This window comes from Callorhinus ursinus, unplaced genomic scaffold, assembly GCF_003265705.2.
Source record: "Callorhinus ursinus isolate GAN/ISIS: 27379988/994484 unplaced genomic scaffold, GSC_fseal_2.0 scaffold25, whole genome shotgun sequence".
NCBI classification, from domain to species: Eukaryota; Metazoa; Chordata; class Mammalia; order Carnivora; family Otariidae; genus Callorhinus; species Callorhinus ursinus.
Window position 1 is genome coordinate 28,396,724 of NW_027397087.1, and position 15,936 is coordinate 28,412,659.

At 43.6% G+C, this 15,936-nt stretch overlaps 1 protein-coding gene across 1 annotated transcript in view; it reads left to right on the plus strand.

The window, feature by feature from the left end:
• The first annotated feature begins 6,409 nt into the window (after window positions 1-6,409).
• RAB8B (RAB8B, member RAS oncogene family) overlaps window positions 6,410-15,936 on the plus strand; it is a 57,435-nt gene continuing 47,908 nt past the window's right edge. The window contains exon 1 of the mRNA XM_025884486.2: window positions 6,410-6,604. Within this exon, the coding sequence (XP_025740271.1) occupies window positions 6,481-6,604 (124 nt within the window). The 5' untranslated portion in view covers window positions 6,410-6,480. The remainder of the gene's footprint in view (window positions 6,605-15,936) is intronic.

The following is a 15,936-nucleotide window of genomic DNA, read 5'->3' on the forward strand; positions in this document are numbered from 1 at the left end:
ATTCTATAGTCAGGAAGGGAGTATCTAACCCAGCCCCCCTCATTTTACAGTTGAGGAAACTGAAGCATAGAAAGGTTGTTGTCCTTGTTTATGGTCACAGAGCAGAGCTAGTTAGTGGCAGAGGTGGGAACAGAACTCAGGTCACCTGGTGCTTAGTCCAGTCCTCTCTTCATTACAAAACCCCAGAACTTAGAAAGTTCAAGGCTGGGACATCTGGGTGGCTCAGTCCATTGAGTGTCCGACTCTGATTTCAGCTCAGGTTATGACCTCAGGGTTGTGAGATAAAGCCCCTATCAGGCTCCTTGCTCAGCAGGTAGTCTGCTTGAGATTCTCTCTCTCCCTCTGCCCCTCCTCCCAGTCTCTCTCTCTCTCTCTCAAATAAACACAATAATCTGTTAAAAAAAGAAAAAAGAAAGTTCAAGGCGGCCGAAATGGTTGACCTTTGCTACTTGCTTTGAGTTGAGGTAGAGTAGAGAGGAGTCAGGTGTATAAGTGCCTATGTAATTCTAGCTTTGGACCACCCAGCCCCTCTTTAAGCAAACAGTTATTTGCTTCTTGCTCTTCTTCCCAGTTCAACATCAACGTACCTGTTTAAGAGAACAAGTCAGAATTTTCCTGGATCAGCTCCATGACTTCTCCAGAAATTCCAACATAAACAACCACCTAGCTGTACTCAATACAAATATCGATATGTACTTGACACTGAAACAGGTGCTAGTATTCATTTGTTGCTTCTGTAGTCTTGTCTCCTGTTTTCTCTGTCTCTAATGGACCCCGTGATTTAGGTTGAGCTTGACCCTTCCCTCAACCCCACCCAGTTGGTCTAGGCCAGTCTCCTGGATGTTAGGATTATTTCATGGCAGGGCAGTCAGGTCCCAGGGAACTCAATTTTAGGGGATTTATTTAAACTTTTGAGGAAGAGGATACTCTATATTCTGCTTTGTTGAACGTGGAAGCAAGGAGTTTGGGGAGTTTCAGGAAGACATTTTGCAACCACATTGGGCTGGCCTGTTGAAATAAGTGTTACTTTGAGGAAGCATTGCTAAGAAAATGAGAGAGAGAAACCTCAGGTCCCAGGCATGTCATTTGAATCACTGGATGACTCACCTGTCATTAGTTTTATATCTGATTATTTTAGTATGTGGTTAAATAAATATTTTCATTATTTAAGCCATCCAGTGTTCTATTATTTACTGCCATAAACATCTCAGATCTGTTATGATTGTGAGTTTCAGCATATCTTCATTTTGCCAATGGATCAGAGTCCATTTTACATTTGGTCCCAAAATGCTTTCTTTAATCACTCAAGCTTACAAGAAACTCTACCCAAAATGCATATACTTACTGCATATGCCTTATTTGACACAAAATCCTGCATAAAGGAATGGATTTTACTAAAATATTTTATCTTATTTTTTGTAAAGTATTTTATTGTCAGAAACTTTATATCAGAGAAAGAAATAATACAAGAGGTATTCAAATGGATTCCTTACAGTCTACCCCCTAGTAGAGTAAAATAATTGATCCCAACTCTCTGTGCAGGCTAAGCTTGACCTCCCCTTTCTGCCGGCTGGACCCTACCCAAAAATGGAGCCACTCAGAGTTGTTGCAACTTGGGCGGCTCCCTCCACATTCTGGATGATTAGGTATTCACTCCTGACACCCAAGAAAGAGTTTTGCTATCATCTGAGCATTGGCCATGGTCCTTGCCCATATTCTAAGGGCCTATGCTATAGATGGCCTCCCATTCAGTCATGTTTATTAACCCAGGCCTGAAGGATGCAGAATGTCCTCTCATCCCCTCTACACCTTTGTTATATACCGACTGACTCTGTTCGAAGAAGCTAGGTTTACAGAAATGTGTTAATCAAGCAGATACTATACTTACGGCAGCAATTTTTGGTATTATATCATTTGTTGTTTAACTTTCGCATCTAGTCGTGATATGCAAAATATTTAACAATCTGTTTGGCATGAGCATTTGATCAATCAGTTTGGAAGCCTGACCAATCAGAATGTATGCCCAAATAATCACAATGGACACCCAACCAACCAAAATGGATGCCTGACCAATCTGAATCAAAAGCCAACCGATCAGAATGAACACCTGACCCATCAGGACAAACGAAGTGTATATAACCAAGTACCTGTCTCCCATTTATCATTGAGCTTTTCACTTGTGGATTCTCCTCTCAATTAACTGGGAAGCAAACTGAGGGCAGGGACCACCTGATAGATCTCTTTGTATTCTCCATGTGGCCTTGCTGAGCTGGTTTCATAGTAAGCCTAATGGATATTTGTTTGAGTGGACATTATTCATCCCATGATTACCCAGGAAACAACAGTGGGTGGAAAGAGTACTGTTTGTCCCTCTCTGATGAAGATAATTATAGAATTATCCCACTGGAATATCACTAAACAAATGGCATGTTTTGGGATAACACACAGGTGGTAAGAGAAATTGGTATTTTTTGAGGGATTATCATCCAATATGATCTTAACAAGCTAGAGAAATAAGATATAATCACACTGATTTCTTAAACACAATAATGAATAGTATACTTACAGAATGAATAACATATAAATACAAGATAGGTAAAAAAACAGAAAGGTATTTGTGAGGTCAAAAATACCTAGGTCTTACAGTGAATAATAAACTGAAGGTGTCCCAGCTATTTAAAAAACTAGAAAACTGGCACGATAGTCAGATGTTCATTCATTTATTTGACAACTTAATTGAGTACCTGCTCAATTAAGCCATCATGCTAGGCTTGCTGGGGGCACAGTGAGAAATTAGCAATGTCCTTTTCCTCAAAGAGCTCAAGTTTTAAGGGAGAAGACAAAGAAGTACACAAACTATTAGATAACAGAGAACTTATTCGATGGCTGAGTCATCAGTCAGTGAAAATAATCACCATGAAGGGCATCTTTGTAGCCCACCGGGACAGCTGTGCTCAACAGATGGCAGAGGACCAGAACCCGAGAGTGTTTGGACAGAAGTGTCAACACTGACGGGTGCAGGCTGATGACCAGAAGCTGCTTTGCCCCTAATTTTTCGGGACCACGTAAGCTCCTGGATTCTTATAGGATGCAGTTGCGAGGAAGAAAAGCCCCAGTAATGATAGATACCAGTTTTGCCAGCCCTTGACAAGTAGGGGTCTCAGCCAAATTTAATTTCATGTAAGCAGTTAAGAAAGGTAACTTTTCTTACATGCGAGTTTTATAGAGCAATTTTATACAGTTGGAGAACGCTTGAATTAATTTGAAAATTTGCCTAGAGAACATACAGACTCTCAAGAGTATGTGTAGATTCTTGGGGGGGATGTCTTTGATCCCCAAATGAATAAACTGTAAGAAGCGAATAATGCCCTTGGAATTGTGCAACATGGCAAAGGAAAGCCAGCTCGAGGACAAAGTAAACATGCAGAGGAGGGCAGGGAAAGAGAATACAGGCAAATGAACTAAAGCTCTGATCAAAACCAGCCTGAAGCTCACACAGACCTCCCAGCATTCAGACCTCCTTTCAGCATCATTACCGCTCCCCATTAGAAGAGTCACAGGGAAGAACTCAGATTGACGCAGCCCGGTCCTATGTCCATCGCTTTGGCTGGAGGAATAAAGTACCATGATTCACAGCCTTTCCCAAAAGCAGGAAGAAAGAGTGCTGGCCTGCCAAAAACCACAGAGGGTCAATTCCTTGAATATCTAGATTTCTGTAAGTCAAGCTGCTATGTCCACGTTAACCTTACCAAAGGCTTCAATAAACATTTACGGAATCAGATAGAATGTTCTGTTCTTCCTCGTGCTCTGCAGTGATGTAGCATTTCAAAGATGGGTTTGGGCAAGTGGCAAAAAATACTGATGTGTTTTCCTCAGAGCGCAGTAGCATGGATTTTTAGAAAGGGGGTCCACCAATGCCACTTGGAGAAAGAAAGGAAGGTGGCAACCAGCAACCTGTTCCATGTGGTACCCTCAGCTCTACAAATATACTTATTGCCCAGTCCTTTGAGCAAAGTACCTTGATTTAATGGTACTGCTACTACCACCAAATCTGATCTCTAAGAACACTGTTGTACAAATATAAAAATTAATAATGCATAAAGGGAAAAATTTGGATTCTTGAAATAGTGTCCATATATCAAAATTCTTAAGTGGTTCAACAGTGATGCACAGATTTACCACCTAGAAAGTCCCAATATTATATACACTTGGTGGTAGAGAAAAACCAGGGAAGTGAAAATAAGACACAGTTTTGTTTTGTTTTAATTCCCATCAATTAACAAAATTCCCCTAAGGAAATTTAGGGACTTTAAAATTCCTAACTCTAACTTCTTTCTGAACTTAAGTTCTATACCACCTCAGTGTGTTCTTACTCATACAGAAAAACGAATGCCAACAGTTACATGCAGATAGTGGGGCTGAAATTTATTTTAATCAGTACACATTTTATAAAAGAAAGCTTTCACTGGTCTTGGAAGATTTTTTCCCCCTTCTTTTCCAGAATGAAGGTGAAGGTATAGAACTGAGCTGTTCATGGTTGTTCAGCCCCGGTTGAGGCCAAATTCACAGGCTTGTCCAAGAATTGGCTGGGGCAAGGAGGCAGAGGGCAGGGCCCTTCTCTTGAGGGGACAGAAACTGACACTGACATCCTTAGGAGCTTTGTTCCCATCTAGTGAGCTCCAGAAATTAGACATTAGATTAGCAGCAACTTTCTGGGTACTGTATTATCAATAAGTGTGAGTCAATGACACATTTCATCTTCTTTCCACACAGAAGGTGAAGGCCAATACTAAGACCAACTGAATCTTCTGCCACAACAAGACCAAGAATGGAATATCACTGGCACCCTACATGAGGTCACAAGGCACTCAAGATGTGTTTTAGAAAAGCCTGTCTTGTTTAACTAACTGTCCCAAGTTTTTTCCTTATTCCACTAATGGTTGAGTCCACCGGCTCCCTTAATAACCTCCTCTAATCTTCCAGGAGGTATTTCCTTAGATCTAAAGTAAATGCCTAGGCCAGTGGTTCTCAAATATTTTTACTTCAGGACCCCTTTAAAAAAAAATCCTCTTAAAAATTATTGAGGACTCTGAAGAGCTTTTGTTCATGTTGGTCTTATCAATCGGTATTTGGCATATTAGAAATTAAAACTGAGACGGGAGAAGAGATGAGAGAGCCCTGACTGGGTAGAGCTTCTGGTCGTAGACTTGCGTAGCCATTCCTTGCCCTTAGGCTTTACTTGAGCCAGGAAATCTCCCTTCCAGGAGAACTTGATCTGGTTGGGTTTCTGGCACTAGCAAATGAAGAGGCCTGAACACTATATCCACAAAACAAAGAATAGTTTAAACCAGTAAGTAAAGGAGTAGAGTGAGTATAACAGAATGTTGCCCCCCCCTTCATTTGTCATCCGTTGAGAGCCTCCAGAGGGCTTAAGAAGGTAACCATCACCACTAACATTTCTACAATGCCTATGGATTTCAAAGTGCTTCCATATTATCTCATTTAATTTTCTCTACAACCCTACGAAACAGCTTGTTTTATACCCATTTTACAGATGAGAAAACTGGTGCGCCGAGACGGAGCCGTTAAGCCGCTCAGCCAACACAAAATCCAAATCTTATTCTCTAGATTCCCACGGTCATAGTTCCTGCCTCACATAATGCTTGCCACTTTATAGGACACAGACCTGTAGCACAAGCCTTAATATTTTCAATTCCCAGATTTTTTTATCGATCGTCTTGCAGGGGGAGGGGAGTGGTCTGCATAGCAGATCCTCTAAAATACCAATCGTATTTGGCTCTGGTCTGTGTGGCGTGAAGAGAACATGACTGGGGTTTAAGTTAGAACGGCAATCATTCTTTTCGAGATCTGTAACTGAGGGGCTGCGGGAGGGGGCACAGAGGTGGTGCTGGGCAGGAACTGCAGGAGAAGACAGATAACGCACCCTGCAGATAATCCACTGGCTGCGCCACAGCAGCGTGAAGAAAGGCATCTCTCTGCTCCGGGTCCCGGCGGAAGAGATGCGGGAGTCGTGGCACTCAGATTCCGAGGTCTGGATTTGAAAGGCGCCCACACACAAAGAAACCTTGAAGTTGAGTTCCCGCGGCACGACGCGCAGAGTTCGAAACCGAGCCTTCCTTCCCAGCAGGGGTGGAAACGTCTAATCCACCCGCTCACCCAGCAAGCAGCGGATCTTCTTTTATCCCCTGGGGCTGCTCGGACAGCCGGCGCCGGGCACGCCCGAGGCTCCTCCAAGGAACTACAAGTCCCATCGAACCCTGGGACGCGGGCGGTGATGACGAAGCCCCCGCGGATTGGCCGCGCGGGGCGGGGCGCGCAGGCCTTCTCCAAGGGAAGGGGCGGGTCGCAGGGCGGGGCGAGCGGCGGTGGCTAGGCGGACACGCCCCCTCGCCCGCGGCCCCCTCCCCGCCTCTCTCCGCCGCTTCTCTCGCTCCCGGGTCAGAGGGCCGGAGCGAGAAGATGGCGAAGACGTACGATTATCTCTTCAAGCTGCTGCTGATCGGCGACTCGGGGGTGGGCAAGACTTGCCTCCTGTTCCGCTTCTCCGAGGACGCCTTCAACACCACCTTCATCTCCACCATCGGTGAGGGAGGGGCCGCGGCCGGGGACGGGGAGTGAGGGCGATACGGGGGGCGGGTGCAGGCGGGCCGGGGAGCGGGCTGGAGGAGGGCTTGGGAGCCCCAGAGAGGGGACCCCGGGGACAGCAGGGCGGCGAGGGCAGTAGGAGAGGGTGAAGGAGTGAGGGAGAGGGGCGGGCGGGGACGTGAGTCTGGGGGCGGGGTGAAGAGGGAACTTGGGGGCAAAGGAAGGGGAAGGGGAACCAGAGCAACAAGGACTAGGGGTATTGGGGGAAATGAGAGGGTTGGGAGGGTGACAGGGTAAGGTCTTAGCGGGACAAAGTGGGGGGCGGGAGACACGAAATCTCATGGAGAAAGAGAAGGGGATAGTGGGTGTGAAATGGATTAAAAGACAGGAAAGAGGAAGGAAATGCGAAGGGGAAACGAAGCTTTGGGGGAATGGGAGGGACGTGAAGTAAAAGAACAGAGGACACAAGGGACGAGAGGGGTGAGAGCCCAACAATCGGAAGGGAATTCGGAGGAATGAGTGATCGGGAGGTGAGGGATGGGGGGCACTGGCCGCAAGAGGTCTGTATCTCTTGTCATGGGAGGGGCAGAACAAAAATTGCAGGATGGAGAGAAGAGTTCAGGGGATCAGAGGTCGGAGCCAGGACAGGTGCTGGAGAAAGTAAAGGAAAGCTGGGTGTGAGAGAGAAAGGAAAAAGGGAAGCAGAATATACACTCCAGAGGCTGAGCAGGGAAGACAGAGAAAATGGGAACGGGAGAGGAAGTGGAAGAAAGCATGGGGCACAGGACTTTCTCCAGTAACTGGGAACCCTGGTTACCATTTTCTCTCTCCCTTTCCTTTGGCTCAAGTGCAGGAGAAAGAGCAAAACGTGACGAATGGTGGAATAATGTCCAGAGAGTATTAAATTGTTCTGTGAGCCCCTTAACTGGTGTTAAGAGAATTGGTGACTTTGGGGAGTGGTGTGGTCAGGAAAATATGGTTCACTCCTTTACTACCATCTCCTGAGAAGCATCACTTCTCAACTTTGTAAATTCTTGGGCTTGAATGTTTAATAACTTCTCAGTGGAGGAATTGATCTTAACATTTTGCCTGCCTCCCTATGCGTTTTGCCTTGGTTTTAATTATTACTTGCTAAATAAATCACTACAGTGTACCCCCCAATTACTTTGAATTGATTAATCGTTTTTCCTGATCTTGGCGGGGAGCTGTCCTTTCTACTTTTGTCCTGGCAGACTTTGTGTTCAGGTAAGGAGATCTGTAATTTAGCATAAACTGAAGAGCAAATCAAAGCTGGTTTTAAGCTGCCTGCACGAGTGACCTTAACATCATCTCCTTTGTTAAATAGCTGCAGTTAATTAAGTACCTTAAGAATCTTAGCTTTTCGTTGTCTGGGTGATGTTTGTGGTTTCTAATAGTAGCTCACTTAAGCACCTTTCACATGGTTCTTATAGCATATTTCACCGTGAATTTCTGGGATTGTTGTGGTGCTATGGTAACAATTGTATTTGAAAATTGTGTGTTTTAAGGATAATTTACCATTAAAAAAAAGAATATTTAGGTATAGAGCGCTCTTAAAATTGAGAACTAGGGAAGTCTATGTTTGTTTGTTCTGGCCTCTTTCAGATGGATTGAGTGCTCTGAAACCTCCCTGGTGTTATGATGTCTGGGTTTAGGGAAGTTTGAGTTGCAAGTTCTTGGCAGTCATTCTTGAGTGGGACTTTTTCTTTTCTGAGGAAGCAGATTTTAAATGTCATGTCTCAAGTATATTCCTAAGAGATTTGGTGGGAGCTGTCACAGCAACTAAAGGACGTTAGTTTTGGATGCTGGTACTAATTTCAAAACTCCGAATAAACCTTTTACATTGTTGAATGCATGGTGCAGTCCAGATGGTAAAGGACAATTTCTAACAAGTTGAGTGGGTAGCCTTTTGTCCATTCTTCGTGTGACCGTCCCAGAAGCATTCCCCTGTGTCAAGTGAGTGAGTCTCACTGCTGTAGTTTCTGTTAAGCTCCTTAGCTGACTTTCGCTCATTTGAAATAGCTTTATTAGTTTCCTTTTTTTTTTTTTGCCTTAATTTTTGTCCCACATTTCCTGTATGGGTATCTGCTTCCTTTTGTGATAGTAGCTTTTAAAAATTACTTTTCATGCTCATGGCTTAGAATCTTTTCTTGTATGGATTTTTTTTTTTAATTGAAATTGGTTCCATGAAGGATTGCAGCTATGAAGGCAGGAAAACCAGTGTTCTGAAACTGTGTGGAGCATAAGGTAGACATTCATTGGGATGAGTCTCAAATGTGATCTTGGTCTTTGTATTTTCTGTGGGGTGGATGTGGTTAAAAGAGGCTCTGAGCTGTGTCTTCAGTTGACATGGAGGAGGGGAAATCCATGCCTCTTATTTAGCCACAGAACCCTACAGGAAGCCGTATCACAGTGCCTTCAAACAGCAGAAAAGTTTTTTTACCTGAAACCTAATGCTTTGCTTTTGAAATTAAGCTGGGAAAAGAAGCTGAATATTAACACCATTCTAGTGAAAAAAAGTTCCACATGTTCACTAACCGCAATCGTAGGCTTGGAGTGTCCCCATCTCTAGCAGCAATACCCACTCCCCACAACCCTCTCCCCCATCCGCTGGTGATCTGAAGTTGTTGAGGTAAGAGTTGGTGGTCCGTGTCCTCGCAGACATAATTATTTTTTGAGGTACCTAAGTGTATAAGTTCCTGGGCTTTTCTGACTGGGTTTTGACAGGGTCTGCCACAGCCTTGCTGACTAAACCTGATAAGGTCAGCATCACAGGAAAAAGCCATTTCTTAATACCTGAGGTTTGTGTGTGTGAGATTGTTAGATATGCATGTGTGCTTGTTTCTTCCCGTGCAGATACATGTTTAGTCTTAATACTGCTTTGTCAAAGTTCAAGTCATTTTTAAAAAAAGGCATCTGCCATCTTTAGATCCTGTTTGGTAGTGATTCGGCCATCATGAAAGGAAGGAGACAGTCATTTGGATCACAGACATGGCTGTCTCATGAGTACTTTCTTCTCACTTCTCTAAGGTTCTGCTACCTTCTCTGAGATCCCATCTCCCCACATTTCCTTTCTGCTCTTGGGGGTGGTGGAGGGTGTGTTATCTTTCACCTGAACCCATTGGGAATCTTAAAGTGTATCAGTCAGATAATATTTGTTAACTATTGAGTAGGGATGATGTATCCATTTGAAATTATAGGCCCAGTGCCTAGGACCAACCAGCCTTTCAATTCAGAGGTTTGAGAACTGAAAAAAATTTTTCTCTTTCTTAATTTTTTTTTAAAGATTTATTTCTTTATTTCTTTGAGAGAGAGAGAGAGAGAGCACCAGTGGGGTGGGCGTGGGGGGTGGTGGGAGGGGCAGAGGAAGAGGGAGAAGCAGGCTCCCAGCAGAGCAGGGAGCCCGATGCGGGGCTTGATCCCAGGACCCTGGGACCATGACCTGAGCTGAAGGCAGGAGCTCAACCGACTGAGCCACCCAGGTGCCCCTGAAAAAAAGTTTTTCCATGAGCTCCCCCAAACCTCCTACATAACCATAATTAATGTTTTAAATGTCTGTAAGATGTGATGTTAAGACAACTAGGAAACAGTAATACAGTCAGCTATGCATTATATTTCATGTGGGATGTGGGTCCAGTTGACTATTGATATGAGGCCATACTGACACCTTGGAATGGCCTGTACTGAGCAAGGTGCTGCCAGAACAGAAAGAGAAAACCTAGCCCTAACTGGACAACGTGAGCCTCTTCCTTTGCTCTCTCCCCTGCCCTCCCTGCTCTTCTTGGTGGGGTATTTCCTGAGTGGTTTCAGTATTGAGTCTAGTCATAGTTTGATAGCAGAAAGAATTGGAGATTATACTTTCTACCTCTGCCCCAATTTTGTATGTAGGAAAACTAAGGTTAAGTTGACACAGATCCCACAGCTGGTTGTAGCAGAACTTCTCGTGAAGCCCCCAATTCAAGTGTGTGTGACTTCTCACAGTTGAGCTGCAGCTATTTCTCGTCAGTCTGATCGGCCCCATAAATCCAGGTCGCCACCTTTTCCAGGGAGGAATTAGATTTTGCCTTTATGCTTTGCTGGGAGGAATTTCTCCTGGGATAACTCTGCATATGATAGCCGTCCTTTGCCCTTTCTTTTGTGTCCCTAGTTACGGGTTGAGAGATCAAAGTGCATCCTGTCATTAAAATTCCTTCCACGTGCAAAATAGCTAATGAAATCATGTTAATAGCAGTATGCTGGTTAATTATTGCAGCCTGGTCTCATCAGAGCACTTCTGGATATTTTATTCTGTAACGCTGCATTTTTTGCTCGGATTCACTTTTCCTAAAATCAGGGGTTGCCAAAGTCTGGCCCTGGGCCAAATGTGGCCTGCAGTTTTTGTGCCTTTGGAAGACTAGTTAACATTTCTAAAGGGTTATTAAAATATAAAACAAAGAAGAATATACAACAGAGACCATATGTGATCTACAAAGCTTATAAAAATATTTACTAACTGTTCCTTTATAGAAAAAGTTTGTCGACCCCAGCCTAAAATTAAAAACTGGTTTTGGTTGGTAGCAATTCAAGGCTGTTACCAAGACTTATTGACTGAAAAACAAACTTTGTCATATTTACATTTTTATCCAAGCTGTCATCAGCATTTGGCTGAGCATCATCCAGATACGTAGAGCAAGTGGATTTTAATTTTCGTAGTTGTTTTCCTTGGTTTCAGCCTTTCAAACAGAAATACACAAGGAACATGCAACTTCAAATTGAACATTTTGTACATAAAGCCTCATTTTAATGTCATTGTGTTCTCTTGAAGCCGTCAGTAGATTTTCCATCTAAGCGATAGCGTTCCTAACAGTATGGTTTCAGCAAAAGTAGAGCTTAAAGCTTGATAATAAAGGGTTAAACTTAACCTCCTCAATTAGTGTTCTAGGGAATGGGAAAAGCCCTTCAGTAAATAAAGAGTGGGTGTGGGGAAACTGAGTCTTGGATACACTATGGATATGTTTTAAGACTAAGCGTACTTTACAAAAAAGAGTTTTGCCAGTTGTTCTGCCTGGAAGCAAATCAGGGAGGAGGTTGGGCAGGAGTGCCAAGATTGTTTGCACCCACTGAGAAAGCTAGAGGGAAATAGGTTTGGATATTGTCTTCGAGGGAAATAAGTCTAGCTTTTGAAGACCAGGAAAAATGTAGCAGTTGATTTTTGCATGATCCCATAACTGGATCTGAAAAGAACCATGGAACCAGAAGCGGAAGACTGACCTGGGGCGGTGGGGGGCGGGGGGTGGGGGGGCTCTGGCACGGCCTGAGGCTGGGTCTAGTTGAGGCCTGCCTGCCTGCACACAGAGCCTTTCTGGGGACCAACTCTCTTGTGTGTATTATTAGAAATTGGAGGGTTCTGCAGGAAAGAGATTTCATACAGGATGAGGAGAAGCTTGGAGGGGGGATGGAGAAGTGGATTTCAGGTGGTGAGTAATACTGTGGAGCCTAACATCATGGGGAACTTCTGAAATGGAAGTAGCCGATGAAGTGGACTGTTTCACATCTGGTGTTAGGGAAAGAGCATGGTGAATTAAGAGGAGCAGTGGGGTCTGCAGTCAGTTCACGTCCTGGCATCTGCCATTCCTAGCTTTCTGGCCTTGGTGAGTCACTTGTCCTTCCAGGGCCTTAGTTCCTTCATCTATAATAGAGTCTAATAATATTATACCAACTTTTCAGGGTTGCTGTGAATTCCCTAGGGCAGGAATCAAGCCTTATTCACCTTTTAAATTTCCAAGGCTCGTGTTAAGTGACTCCTCAGCTGGATGCATGAATGGCTTGGTGGATGCATTGTGAAAGCCCTATATGAGCTATAAAGCATTGCTTGAATTTTGGTTATTATTCTCTTTCATGGTGTTATAATTAGATTATGTCTGAGATAACGATCAGAAGTGCTTAATTGGAATTCTTAAAACAAGAATGGTATTTTCCTCAGCATAAAATGTTATATATCTTTCTATTGGTTTTAAAGGGATGTTTTAGACTAGGTAGGATATCACTTAAATTTTAGTCTCCATAATAAGCTGTTTAACACCCAGCTTCCAATCCCCCACTGACATAAATACCAAATAGAAAATGAATGAAATCACTGGGTTTGCTTTAGAAGAGCCATTTCAGCTTTGTCTCTGCCCATTAGCTTCAAACAATGCAACAGATGCCTGTTAACAGTTTCATGCCCAGTTTTAATTAGCAGATGGAGCTCTGTTTGTGTCTGTATTCTGCCCAGTGCTTGTTTGAGTGACAGGGTAGTGAGTGGATTGGAACCGGGCTGCGCATTTGGGTTGAATAAAGCCAAATTCTGTTTTTAAAGAGATGAATATAAACACTTATTGTATAGAACTTCTTGCGTATGTCACTGGAATGGCATAGGGTCTAGAGTAAAACGAATGTTTACAGTTAGGTTTTCTGTTCCTAGGAACTTTGTAAAATTACAGAAGGTAGAAAAAAAATGACCACTTTATGGCTTAAATGAAGGGTTTTACTGTCACGAAGTGGCTTTCTCTGAAGACCCATTTCTGTATTTGGGCAGCTTATGTTGAGAAATATGCAAAGCTGGGCTGAACCAGACTTCAGCACAAATCTGGGCAGGGGCGGGACCGGTGGCACGCCCCCGCCCCCCTCCTAGCTACCTGGTGTAGCCTGCTGAGCTCCGCGAGGCCAGGAGCTGTGATGGACCCCTGACCTCCGCCGCGCCGGTGGAGGGAGAGGGTGCGTGGCTTGGCCCTACACATTTGCCATCTCTTCTTGCAAGTGAGTAAGTTTGCTGTCCATCATCTTAGGACTCAACTTCAGTATTAAAAATAGTATCGGGGAATGATAATTGGATATGTTGTATCTGGAGATGTATCCTTTTCCTCTGCTCATTTTGTGTCGGGGATTTTTCTTTTTTTCTTTTTTTTTAAGATTTTATTTATTTGACAGAGACAGCGAGAGCAGGAACACAAGCAGGGGGAGTGGGAGATGGAGAAGGCTTCCTGCCGAGCAGGGAGCCCAACGCGGGGCTCCATCCCAGGACCCCGGGATCATGACCTGAGCCGAAGGCAGACGCTTAATGACTGAGCCACCCAGGCGTCCCTCGGGGGATTTTTCTTATTTTGAGTTGAATTAATAAGAACCTTCAAGGAAGTAGGTACCTGATTGTCTTTAGAGGAAGACATGTCTGCCTTTTTTTTTTTTTAATTACCCAGGACTTCCTTTGGGAAGCCACATAAAGTGGTAAGGGGCAGTGGGAAGCTCTTCTCTGCAGCAGACCTGTCACTTGGCTGTGATGAAATACCTATTTTCTCGCTGCCTTACCTGTAGCATTCTGCATCAGTGTGACCGGGCGCTTTGGGATTTACCTGTTGCTGAACCTTCGGACATTTTCCAAGCTCTCATCTTCCTCAGAGCCCAGAATGTTAATCCTTGGTTCCCGAGGAACACACGCTAAAGCTCTCTATGTCCTCACGTTGATCAAATTTAGGCTTGCTCTCCCTGAGAGAGGGGGTAGGATAGTGCTAGTTGCAGCCTGGTGACAGCATTGCAGGACTTCCAAGCACTTTGTTTGCAAAAGCCGGCCTACGGATGGAATCCCACCTCATCACGGTGAAAACCAGCCACGAAGCGGTCAAGCAGTGTGTCGTGGTGCGTAACTTTCTGGGGCGAAGCTGGGACTGGTGGGACTTCCCCACGGCCCACTGTGATTTTGCATATTTTGGCAAAGAACTTGGCAGTGATTATTTTAATGACTTATAGATGTTTTCCTGATATATGAAGTGGAGGAACACTCTCTAAAATACACACTCACGTTGTGACATGAAGTATAGGGTGATCTATTTAAGAGTTGAATTGTAAGAGTTTGTTTCTTATGGCCCTATGCAAAATTTATCTGGAATAGGTATTACAAGATATTCTAATCTCACACACACAAGTACACAAGCTCCATCACAAAAAGTAAATAGAAGGGTTTGCATTGTGAGCGGTCAGTGACTAACCCTACTGTAATTTGTTTGTTGCCTCTGAATTTGGATGGGGTAACTGTTTATGGTTTTCAACAAGGAATTTTTTACTTTTTCTTTTCTAAAGGTCTCTGAATAGAATCTTGAGATGGCATGGAAAACAATTTCTTACTGAGAGTTAACTCTTTCCGTTTTGGAATGATTCAGACCACTGTCCCAGTTCAGGCTCCACTAACACCTCGCTCTTACCAGGGTTTGGGGATAGGGGTTGGATTGGGAAGAGGAAAAGAATGAAAACAACATTCTGCCCTCTGCCCCTCTCCATTTCTTTGACTACTCCTTCTTTTTGCTTTTGTTGGTAGTTGGAGGAACTACTGGGAAGGAGTTAGAAACTTCTGTATGTAAGTGTGAAGACTGGGGCACCTGGCTGGCTCAGTCGGAGAAGCGTGTGACTCTTGATCTCGGGGTTGTAAGTTCAAGCCCCACATTGGGTGTAGAGATTATTTAAAAATCTTTAAGGAAAGAGATAATTATAAAAGGGTGTGAGGATTAATAGTGACTTTTGACTTCATTGCTGTCTTGTATTGTTTAGAACTAGTTAGTAAAAAATTGGTGCTTGTCTCAGTCACAGCCAGTAACGAACGGTGACAGATTAGGTTGTTGTCCACAAACAAATAATTTCAGTGAGTGCATTTCCCCTTTTGTCTACTTACTATTGTTTTGAAAATTTCTAGTCTTACAGAAGCATGGAAAATTGGTGGGACAAGCAAGATAATCTCTTTCACTTCCAGAAAATTCCATTATAATCAAATTTTAAAACATGCATACATAATATCAGGTGTGTCTCTGTCTTGGCCCTTCGGCCTTCAACTTTGACAGATACCATTACATTTTAAATTTGTGTTGTGATCTCAGTATGTGATTTACCACATTTTTTGTTCAAATCATCTATTATTGCAAAATATGTAATACTCTGAAAAACAACTGGTGTGTGTTTGCAATCCGTCCTGCTTATGCCCCTCCCAAGGAGTTAGCCTGGGCCTGGTTTCTCATTGTGAAAGGCAGATACAGGCTTCGATGGTTTTCCTAAGTCTCTTCTGGCTGCAGCATTCTGTGAGTCTATGAAATCAAGTAGTGTCTGTAAAGAAGAAAGGGTTTGTCCTTTTTTTCTTCAGTTAATGACTATGGGCAGGGGTTCTTTTTGCAGGTGAACACTGGTGTCTTGATGACATGAAGACAGAAGGAAGAAATAGTAGCACTAGTTAATTCCAGCCAAACCTGTGTTGATCTTGTAAATTGGTTAAACTTTTTGTAGTCCTAAAGAGATTGCTTAATGAATTTGAATCCT